The sequence below is a fragment of the Calidris pugnax genome, unplaced genomic scaffold (assembly GCF_001431845.1).
Source record: "Calidris pugnax isolate Ruff unplaced genomic scaffold, ASM143184v1 scaffold257, whole genome shotgun sequence".
In the NCBI taxonomy this organism is placed as follows: Eukaryota; Metazoa; Chordata; class Aves; order Charadriiformes; family Scolopacidae; genus Calidris; species Calidris pugnax.
The window spans coordinates 54,683-66,204 of NW_015091033.1; the positions used below are offsets into that span (position 1 = coordinate 54,683).

Genomic DNA, 11,522 nt, shown 5'->3' on the forward strand with positions numbered 1-11,522 from the left:
CACTCCCACCTAGTTTGGTGTCATCTGCAAACTTACTGAGGGTGCATTCGATCCCCTTGTCCAGATCATCAATAAAGATATTGAACAAGACTGGCCCCAGAACCGAGCCCTGAGGGACACCACTGGTGACCCGGTTTGCCCCGGTGCCTGCAGAGCAAGGACCTGGCCCTTGACCTGCCTCCTTCCTGAGCTTCCCAGCAGCAGAGTGGAGGCATCTGTGACACCTGGGTGTCCCTGCCCTGGTCCCCCTCCTCTCCAAACCCCAAGTGCAGGCTCAGTTGTTGGCACAGCCCAGCATTGCCCCTCAAACCTGTGACGCTGGTCCCCCACACCAGCCCGAGGGTCACCTAGATCCCAGTTCACCTCTTCATGAGGATTTAACAAGACAAAGAGACATCCTGGCAGGGGTCTGATGAGCTGCAGTCCTACTGGGATTCCCTACCAAAGTTCCATCTTTCCATGGAAGGTCACCAATGCACATGCCCAAGGCCACAGGACGGCTTAGGGAAGAGTAGAAACCCAAATCTCTGCCCTCCAGCCCTTCAGTCTGGTGCCTAAACCTCTCCCACTCCCCCTCTTCTCTCAGGAACAACGCAGACAATGTGTGGTGTCCTCCAGGAATGTCTTGGAAACGAGCCAGACCTGATACCCACTTCCACTTTGCGGCACCGAAGGGAGGCACCTGAGGAACATCAGAAGGTCTCTGCTGTCCCCAAACCCAGCACAGCCCAGCTGAGGGGCATGTGAACAGCCCCCCCTTCCTGGTGACTTCTCTGGCTGGAACACGAAAGCCCACATTAAACAGAAGGAGCTGATCCACAGCCTTTCCTAGCACCGCGGCGCTGAAATAAAGGGGGAATCCAGGACGAAGAAGGGAAAATGGAGAAAGCAACTGCCATTTCTGAAATCAGAACCCAGAGATCAGCAAAGACCCAGGGCAGGAGCAGAATTACCAGACACCTGCTGGGTTTGGCCCAGGAGGCTGTTTGAATCATAGAATCATAGAATCATAGAATGGTTTGGGTTGGAAGGGACCTCAAAGATCATCGAGTTCCAACCCCCCTGGCCATGGGCAGGGACACCTCCCACCAGAGCAGGTTGCTCAAAGCCCCATCCAGCCTGGCCTTGAACACTTCCTTCTTCTTCACTGTGAGGGTGGTGGAGCACTGGAACAGGTTGCCCAGGGAGGTGGTTGAGGCCCCTTCCCTGGAGATATTCAAGGAGAGGCTCAACGAGGCCCTGGGCAACCTGGTCTAGTTGGGGGTGTCCCTGCTGACTGCGGGGAGGTGGGACTAGATGACCTTTGGAGGTCCCTTCCAGCCTGGGCAATTCTATGATTCTATGATTCTATGACTTCCAGGGATGGGGCAGCCACAACTTCCCTGGGCAAACCTGTTCCAGTGTCTCACCACCCTCAGAGTAAAACATTTCTTCCTGAGATCTAATCTGAATTTTGTTTGTTTCCCCTCAGTCCCATTTGCAACACGAGGGAGACTAAATGGGGAAGTATCTGAGTATCCGAAGTATCCAAGTGAATCACAAAGATTTGGGTTTTCATTTTAAGCCTGGCTACTGGGCAACAGTTAGCTGTTATTCAGCCTGGAGAAGAGGAGGCTGAGGGGAGACCTTCTTGCTCTCTACAACTCCCTGAAAGGAGGGTGTAGAGAGGTGGGGGTCGGTCTCTTTTCTCAAGTCACAGGTGACAGGACGAGAGGAAATGGCCTCAAGTTGCACCAGGGGAGGTTCAGGCTGGATATTAGGAAAACATTTTTTCACTGAAAGGGTTCTCAGCCATTGGAATGGGCTGCCCAGGGAGGTGGTTGAGGCCCCATCCCTGGAGGTGTTCAAAAGACAGGTTGATGTAGTGCTGGGAGGTATGGTTTAGTGATGATGCTCCTTGTTTGTTGTGGGGGTGTCTATTTTTGTCAGTTGGGTTGACAGTTGGACAAGATGATCTTGAAGGTCCCTTCCAACCTAGAAGATTCTGTGATTCTGTGAACAGCTGATGGAGACAGTTGCCAGCCCCCAAAAGCCGTTGCCACCGGCTGCCATGTGCTTCCTTACCTGCAGAGATGAGAGAGGCTCACAAAGATGCTGGGGTCTGACAGGCCATTATCATCCAGCCACAAGACCTCCAGAGATGGAAACCTTAAATGAGCAGAGCTGCAGATACAAAGAGGCTCATTAATAACACGTTCAAGCAAAGCCAGGTGAAAAACGTATCATTTTCTGTCACCAGGGGAATATAAACTCCCCCCGGAGACGGGGCTGCGGCTGTTTTCATTCTTTTAATAGAAAACTGATATCCTAACTCAAAGCAGCTTAATTGAATCCGTCCAAACGACCATCCAGCTCAGCATCTTATCTCCAACCACGGCAAACCGTGGATATTTTGGTGGCTGTGGCTTAGCTATACACGAAGGGTCTAATTAATGATGAATAAATAACATCCCACTCACGTGGCTTGGCCACCTGACAGGGCTGCAAAATCACTGTCCAGAGGTGTTCTATGATCACAGCAGATCATAGAATCATAGAATGGTTTGGTAAATCACTGTCCAGAGGTTCCTCTCTAGCTGCTGATCACAGCAGATCATAGAATGGTTTGGGTCAAAAGGGACCTTAAAGATCACCTAGTTCCAACCTCCTAACCCCTCCCACCAGACCAGGTTGCTCCAAGCCCCCTCCAACCTGCCCTTGAACCCCTCCAGGGATGGGGCAGCCACAGCTTCTCGGGGCAACCTGGGCCAGGCTCTCACCCCCCTCACACCAAACAAGTACTTCCCCCCACCTCAGCCCCATCTCCCCTCTTTCAGGGTCAAACCCTTCCCCTCCTCCTAGGGCTCCCCTCCTTCATCAAGAGTCCCTCCCCAGCTTTCCTGGAGCCCCTTGAGGGACTGGAAGGGGCTCCAAGGTCTCCCCAGAGCCTTCTCTTCTCCAGGCTGAACCCCCCCAACTCTCTCAGCCTGTCCTCCCAGCAGAGGGGCTCCAGCCCTCCCAGCATCTTTGTGGCCTCCTCTGCTCAAACAGGTCCACGTCCTTCCTGTGCTGGTACCCTGGGTGATGTGACTCCTCTGCTCAAACAGGTCCACATCCTTCCTGTGCTGGTACCCTGGGTGATGTGGGGCTGAGCTGGGATAACTCTTCCCTGTCACCCAGCACCGACCATTAGGCTATTTGGTCTTCCAGTTTGCAAGGGAAGAGCTCTGCTGCCCAGAATGATGAGTCCCAGGCTGCACGTGCTCTGGCAGCCCCACCACTCTATCACCCTACCTTCCCAGTGCATCCCACCAGCATCTCCCCACCAAAATAAAGCTGTGTGCACTTACTCCCAGGAGCCTGCCAGGTCCAGAGGCAGGGACCGAAGCCTGTTGGCCGTCAAGCGAAGGACTTTGAGCTGGGACAAATCTCCCAACGTCCAAACATCCTGGGGGGACAAGTTATTGTAGGAGAGATCCAGATCCTGAAGGAAAGAGAAGAAATAATCCCCTGGAGCAAAGAACAATCTCTATTGGCTTTCCCCAGGTAGATATCAGCTGTATTTCCCCAGGAGGAGCTCAAAGCACTTTAGAAATTGTTTTAATATGAATTTCCAATCAGGCTTCCCAGAGGAGCTCAAAGCACTTTAGAAATCATTTTAATATGAATTTCCAATCAGGCTTCCCAGGGTTTCTTTCTCCAGGCTGCCAGCAAATGAGATTCCAGGCCCTGGTCAAGGATGAAGCTGAGATCCACCAGGGCATAGCAGGAAGGGGAATTTAGGTGGGTCCCATCCCCACCTTTCAGTGCCAGGGGTGCTCACAGAGGGACAGATGGGATCAACCCTGGCCTCATGAGCCTTAGAAATTTGGTTCCCCATCACCTGGGCATGTGGTCACTGAGGCAAACCCTGAGGAGGTGACCAACAGTGCAAGGGACAAAAATGGGAGAACTTCATGGATTTAGGAACCTTCCAAAGCCTGCAAGCAGGAGGAAGGCCAGGATCTGAGTGTACAGAGCTGACAGCTGAGCCACCAACAATTCTTTGAATGAGACAAGAAGAAAGAAGCCTTTTAAGACAAAACTTTATATCCAGCAGCAATCACAAACCATGTGTAAAGTGAGAGAGAGAAATCCAGGCAAGGACACCTCCTTGAAGAGAGCAAGCCTAGATAAAGTCAGTACAGCCAAGCCAGAGCCTGAGCCCTCTGTAGCAGAAACACATTCCAAGCTGGATGGAGAGGACAACCATAGCCATCATCCAGGGCACAGTTGCCTGTTCTTAGGATCCACTTTGTCTCTTTTTTTAAGAAAAAACCCCAAACTGCCTCCTTTGCTGTGTTAGAATAGAATGGTTTGGGTTGGAAGGGACCTTAAAGATCATGTAGTTCCAAGCCCCTTGCTGTGGGAAGGGACACCTCCAACCAGACCAGGTGTCTAGTGTTGGGGAAACTGTGGAGACCTATTTAGAGAGGAGGAGGACAGGATGCAGAGAGGTAGAGCATGGTGTGGAGGAGGATCGGATGGAGGACGGTGGAGCGTGTCCAGAGAAGGGCAACAGAGTTGCTGTGGGAAGGGACACCTCCAACCAGACCAGGTGTCTAGTGTTGGGGAAACTGTGGAGACCTATTTAGAGAGGAGGAGGACAGGATGCAGAGAGGTAGAGCATGGTGTGGAGGAGGATGGGATGGAGGACGGTGGAGCGTGTCCAGAGAAGGGCAACAGAGCTGGTGAGGGGTCTGGAGCACAAGGAGAAAGGTCTGGAGAACTTCTGAGGGAGCTGGGGGTGTTGAGCCTGGAGAAAAGGAGGCTGAGGGGAGACCTTCTGGCTCTCTCCAACTCCCTGAAAGGAGGGTGTAGCCAGGGGGGGTTGGTCTCTTCTCCCAAGGAACAGGCCATGGGACAAGAGGAAATGGCCTCAAGTTGCACCAGGGGAGTTTTGGGATGGATATTGGGGACAATTTCTTCACAGAAAGGGTTGTGCGGATATTGGGGGAAATTTCTTCTCAGAAAGGGTTGTGAAGCCTTGGCAGAGGCTGCCCAGGGCAGTGGTGGAGTCTCCATCCCTGGAGGGATTTCAAAGCCGGGCAGACGTGGTGCTGAGGGACATGGGTCAGTGGTGGGGTTGTCAATGGTGGGGTGATGGTTGGACTCCATGATCTGAAAGGTCCCTTCCAACCTCGACCATTCTATGGTTCTGTGGGGATCTGGTGGGGACCACACAGCCTCAGGGAGGTGAGGGATGACACAGGTGACCGCAGGATCCCCCAGCAAAGGGGGCAGCCCATCACAGTGGAAACAAGGAGTCCTGTGGGAAGAGGCTGAGCAAAGGTGCATTCTGTGATTCTGTGGGGATCTGCTGGGGACCACACAGCATCAGGGAGGTGAGGGATGACACAGGTGACCGCAGGATCCCCCAGCAAAGGGGGCAGCCCATCACAGTGGAAACAAGGAGTCCTGTGGGAAGAGGCTGAGCAAAGGCCATCTGTGAGGGATTGGTCTGCAGGAAGCAGCAAGATATGAAGGTCCTTGAGGGACACAGCAGAAAGGACATCCCAGAGTCATGAGGAAGAAGGAATAAAGAAAGACCCTGCAGATTCAGAAGACTCCCACTGCAGGGACATGCATCAACACTACGTGTAGGCTTCAGCATGACAGTTGGGAGGAGTTGAATAAGGTCTCAGATCCCCCTCATCTTACTTTCAAATGCAGGAAGTCTCCAGCGGTGATTTTCAGATTTCTTAGTCCATTTAAGGAAAGTTCCAGTTCCCTCAGTCCTGGAAACTTCCGAAAGGGTTCTGCAAAAGTGGAAAAGGAAATGCTCCAGCGAGTGAGGATCAGCAGTAACAGAACAAACAACAAACCATGTCTTATCTTGGTCTGGAATGGACCAAAACCAGAAAGAACAAGCAGCACTAGTATTGTCAGTATCATATCCCTGCCCATGGCAGGGGGGTTGGAACTCAATGATCTTTTGGGTCCCTCCCAACCCAATGATTCTGTGTCTGAAAGAAAATGCCAGCTCAGTTGGATGTTTGTCCCTACAAAACATGATGTCCCACCAGCCTACTCCTGGGACATCTGGTTGGCCTTCATGCATTTCCTCCCACCCCAAATTGGATTATTGCTTGAAGGCACTGCTGGCACATTTAGTTTAGATGTTTTACTAGTTATAAACAGATTTCCTTTTTTCCTTCTTCAAATTAACTGAGCCCATGACACTGGATTTGGATTCACCTCCCAGCTCTACCATTAACCTTCTGAGCCTCTGGGACAAGCTGTTTCATTATTCCATGCTTCTATATATTAAATGGGGATTTCCTTTGTAAAGAGCTTTATTTTCTAATAATGAAAAGGATACCACAGTGGCACACAATTATGGTTAGCACAAAGGCAATTAGTGCAAGGATTTCAGCTCAGTAACAGGAAGAAAGCAACGCTGCAAACAAGTGCTGATCTGTGTATCTTAAACCTCTTTGTAAAGCTCTAGACCTTTGTTCAGACAAGTGGAAGCTTCCCTGGGTGGAAAAGCAGCCTCTATTTATTTTTTTTTTGGTAATGCAACCCCTTACCTAGTGTCAGCAGGTTCTCAGCAGCATTTATAAAAGCAACACAATCAAATTTCTCAAAATCATCTTCTTTAGCCTGAAAAACGCAGAAGGAAAAAAAATAAAATCATTCCATTTCAGCCCTAAACTGATCTGAAATAACTGGATCTCTCCTTTTCTCAGAATGCCTAAATCAGGGTATTTGCCATAATTAGGTCTTCATTTGTTTTGCTGACGATGGAGAGCAACTCCTCAGAGTGTCCATTTAATGCCCAGCTGCCTCAGTGACATCCAGAAGCTCATTTTGTTTTCGTGTGGCAAGTTAGTCAAGGACCCAAATCAAAGTCACTCCTCAAGCTGAACTCCTTTCATAGTTGAGCTAAACATCCCTGAACCCAAAGACCAGATTTTTGCAAGGGGTGTGATGTAAGAAGGGGCTATGCCTGATTAAGACCAAGTTCATTAGGTTATGAAGACACGATCCAAAAGTTTGTAGGACAAACCATCCAAGCCTGTCCACAGTGGGTGGCTCATCTTCCTGTGCAAGGAATATACTTGCATTTAACGTGTGTTTTCCCTGATCTCTGGACACTCGTGTGCTGAGAGGGTAAATTTTTCAACTTTTTAAGCAGTTCCCTAGTCCTTCTAGGGCCTCTGATACTCACAGAGACCAGATTTTGGTTGCTTATGTTCACACAGCACAGGTCAGAGGGGTTCTTCAAACAGTGGTGCTTCATCTGGGGAAAAAAAAGAAACAAACAGAAATGGTTAGTCCTAATTGTACATGATGTCCTGAGACCTGAGCCCCAAGCCCCAAAACCAGACCTCACCTGGTCCTTTGAGTCATGGAAAGTGGGGAGAAGGTGGCCTGGAGATGGGGAGGGAGAGGCAGCTACAGAGTGTGTCCTCCAGCAGGATCTCCCCAGCTCCACAAAGAAAGTTTAGGTAATAATGGAGAAAATCTGTGCTCACCAGAAATGGTTCATCCAGGACATTGTCTTTAGTATGTTCTTCCATGGAGTCAGACTCTGGGGGCTTTCTCCTCTGCTGTGGTGTCTTCCTGGTGGTTCCTTTCTTAGTCCAAGCCCTTGGGGTAGCTCTGCGTGCCCCCATCCAGTGCCCAGACCCTGGCACCACGATGGAGCAAGGCAGAGGAGATGGTATAGTGAGCACACAACCCTCCAAACGTGCCCTTCTCAAAGAGGCTGCTCTCCACCTGGTGTTTCAGCCCAACATTGGAATCCACTATTTTAAAATCCCCTACATGGGGAAATACTGGAGTATAAAACGTTCGGTGACCATAAATTTAAGGTAGGAATATTAAAACCAGAGCCACAGAAGAGGAAAAACATCCTCCTTTATAGATGGTAATAGAGCTATAGGTTGCAGACATGAAAACGTGGGCTGTAAGAACCTTCTGGAGGTCTTCAGTCCAACCTCCCACCCAAAGCAGGACCATCAGCAATGTTAGATCAGTCAGTCGTGGCTTTCTCTGGCGATTCCACCAGCTCCCAGGGTAACCTGGCCCAGAGCTGCACCTCCTCCCAGCAAAGAAGTTTCTCCTAACGTTTCCGGTGACCATAAATTTAAGGTAGGAACTTTAAAACCAGAGACACAGAAGAGGAAAAACGTCCTCCTTTATAGGTGGTAATAGAGCCATAGGTTGCAGACATGGAAACGTGGGCTGGAAGAACCTTCTGGAGGTCTCCAGTCCAACCTCCCACCCAAAGCAGGACCATCAGCAACGTTAGTTCAGTCGTGGCTTTGTCTGGTGATTCCACCAGCTCCCAGGGTAACCTGGCCCAGAGCTGCTGTTAGATCAGTCAGTCGTGGCTTTCTCTGGCGATTCCACCAGCTCCCAGGGTAACCTGGCCCAGAGCTGCACCTCCTCCCAGCAGAGAAGTTTCTCCTAACGTTCAACCTAAACCTCCCAAGATGAAATTTTTGGCTTAGTTATGCCATCTCCCACTGCTAAGAGTTTGTGGCTGTCCTTCAGGTAAGCCACAATCTCCCCTTGGACTCCTCTTGGCCAGATAAAAAACAAGCTCAGCACTCTCAACCTCTCCTAGAAGGTGCTGTGCTCCAGACCCCTCAGCCTAGTAGACCTCTCCACCACTTCTCGGATGTTAGAAGACATTTCTGCCCATTTCTAAGCATTTTGCAGATGGGACTCTCAAAGCCCAGAGAAAAAGCAGAAGCTTTGGCTCAGAATAGCTGCTGGAGAACCCCACTGTGTTATCCATGTGACTGTCTGAAGCTTCTCTCCTGCCATCATGTGGAGATGCCTGCTGGAGCCCTCATCTAACGGGTGGCCCTAGGCATCCTGCCCTCTTCATTGCAATGAGGTTTTAAACAATATTAAAACCTTCTGGGCACCATTTTGAGTTCTGTTATCAACTGTTATCTGTGTGATCAGCTGGGATGTTGATACAGGAAACCACAGCTGAATGTACCCTCTGTCTGGCCCAACAACAGGGTGGGTGGTGGACCTGCCCCTACGGACACGACGTTATTCTGCAGGGTGGCTTCACCAGCTGCGCTCAAAGAAATGTCACCTTCTTTACTTCCACGTAAAATGTTCTTGGCAGGGAAGGAGTTAGTTCCATAGTTGCTTTCATCACCCATTTTATACAGCCCTGTTGTAGCCATCTCGATCGTAGCGTTCCTGAAGAGAGTGGAAAACACAGCAAAGGGGTTAAAATTTTAATTGGCTCTACCATTACTTTGCTTTAAACAGCTCTTCCCAAGGGTAGCCACAAATGAAGTGTCAGCCTGTAGGCAAAATAAACACTGTCAGGGACACACGAGGAGTATCACCTCCTAAAACAGAGAAGTAAATGAGGTGACAGGAGTGGGTGCAGTATTTTCCAGCTCACGAGAGCAAAATGCAGACACCGGCGCGTGCGTGAGTCGGTGTGGATGACAACTCACAGGATTTACACTTTAGCCCTCATTCCTTCTTCTCTGTCTCCTTTCCCTTGTCACTCGTGGAGGCTCTGGGTAAAAGAACTGCACCGGTCAGCACTCCCCAAACCTCAGAAATAAACTTTAAAGGCTCTGCGTCGCTCTCGCCCTGTGTCCTGTAGCAGGAGATGGAGGATCTAGATAGATTGGATCACTGGGCCAATGCCAATGGAATGAGTTTCAACAAGGGCAAGTGCCAGGTCCTGCACTTGGGCCACAATAACCCCCTGCTACAGGCTGGGGGAAGTGTGGCTGGAGCTGCCTGGAAGAAAAAGACCTGGGGGTTCTAGTTGACAAACGGCTGAATACGAGCCAACAGTGTGCCCAGGTGGCCAAGAAAGACAATGGCATCCTGGCTTGTATCAAAAATAGTGTGACCAGCAGAAGTAGGGAGGTGATTGTGCCCCTGTACTCAGCACTGGGGAGGCCACACCTCGAGTATTGTGTCCAGTTTTGGGCACCTCAATACAAGAGGGGCCTGGAGAACAAGTCCTATGAGGAGAGGCTGAGGGAACTGGGCATGTTTAGTTTGGAGAAGAGGAGGCTGAGGGGAGACCTCATGGCCCTCTACAACTCCCTGAAAGGAGGGTGTAGAGAGGCAGGTGTTGGCCTCTTCTCCCAAAGGACGAACGACAAGCCCAGAGGAAATGGTCTGAAGTTGGGGCAGGGGAGATTTAGATTAGATATTAGAAAGAAAGAGGAGGCTGAGGGGAGACCTCATCACTCTCTACAACTATGTGAAAGGACACTGTAGAGAGGTTGGTGCTGGTCTCTTCTCACAGGTAATTAGTGACAGAACGAGAGGGAACGGCTTCAAGCTCCAACAGGGGAGGTTTAGATTGAACATTAGGAAAGAATTTTTCACCGAAAGAGCATTGGAACAGGCTGCCCAGGGAGGTGGTGGAGTCACCATCCCTGGATGTGTTTAAGGGCCGTTTAGATGCAGTGCTAAGGGACATGGTGTAGGAGAGGACTTTGTAGAGTAGGGGAGATGGTTGGACTTGATGATCCCAAGGGTCTCTTCCAACCTAGACCATTCTATGATTCTATGATTCTATGGTCTCCCAGTGCCATCTGATGGTGTCTCCACACTCAGCCACCGCTCTGACATCCTACGGCAGGGCTGGACTATGGTGTTCACCCACGGCGCCAATATTTGGGGTAACCCTCCTCTGCAACAGGCGCTGTTTCACCACCACACAGTGATGCTGCAGTAACTACACCCCCCCCAACACGCACCCATAGACCCCTGCTGCCCTCAAGCACCCTCACACTGATACACACCCCAACAAAAACACCCACGAACACCCTTACACACCCCACTCATACACATGCACACCCCATGCACCCATCCACCATATAAACACTCCCCACACACTCCTCACTGCACCTCTACGACACACAGCCCACGCTCTTAACACCCCAAAACACCCAACACCCATGCACACCCCACACAAACACCCACAAACAACCTCACACGCTCCATGGACACCCACAGAAACACTCCCCACACGAGTGGACAACCCACAACAATGCACACCCCACACAAACACCCACAAACAACCTCACACACCCCACAGAAACCCCCCCCCACTCTGGCAGACACCCACAACGATGCACACCCCATATAAACACCCTCACACACCCCTTACAAACCCACACACAGACTCCCCACGCAGACAGACACCCACATCCATGTACCCCACACACGAACACCCTCACAAAAACCCCGAACACCGACACACACACTCCCCACGCTGGTGAACAGCCCACAACGATGCACACCCCCCCACAAACACCCCATGCAGACACCCAGGGGCACCCTCCCACCCACATACACCCCCCCACGCCCACTCACGATGCTATAGACACCCCCACTCCTCACATATACAGAATCACAGAATCTTCTAGGTTGGAAGGGACCTTCAAGATCATCTTGTCCAACCATCAACCTAACTGACAAAAATAGACACCCACACAACAAACAAGGAGCATCATCACTAAACCATACCTCCCAGCACTACATCAACC

General features: G+C 50.7%; 1 protein-coding gene across 1 annotated transcript in view; it reads right to left on the reverse strand.

The window, feature by feature from the left end:
- XRRA1 (X-ray radiation resistance associated 1) overlaps positions 1–11,522 on the reverse strand; it is a 26,554-nt gene that overhangs the window by 14,270 nt on the left and 762 nt on the right. Inside the window, exons 2-8 of the mRNA XM_014956122.1 lie at positions 9,083–9,192; positions 7,500–7,654; positions 7,193–7,264; positions 6,552–6,624; positions 5,680–5,777; positions 3,330–3,463; positions 2,065–2,163 (exon numbers count right to left, since the gene is read on the reverse strand). Coding sequence (XP_014811608.1) covers positions 2,065–2,163; positions 3,330–3,463; positions 5,680–5,777; positions 6,552–6,624; positions 7,193–7,264; positions 7,500–7,654; positions 9,083–9,176 — 725 coding nt within the window. The 5' untranslated portion in view covers positions 9,177–9,192. The remainder of the gene's footprint in view (positions 1–2,064; positions 2,164–3,329; positions 3,464–5,679; positions 5,778–6,551; positions 6,625–7,192; positions 7,265–7,499; positions 7,655–9,082; positions 9,193–11,522) is intronic.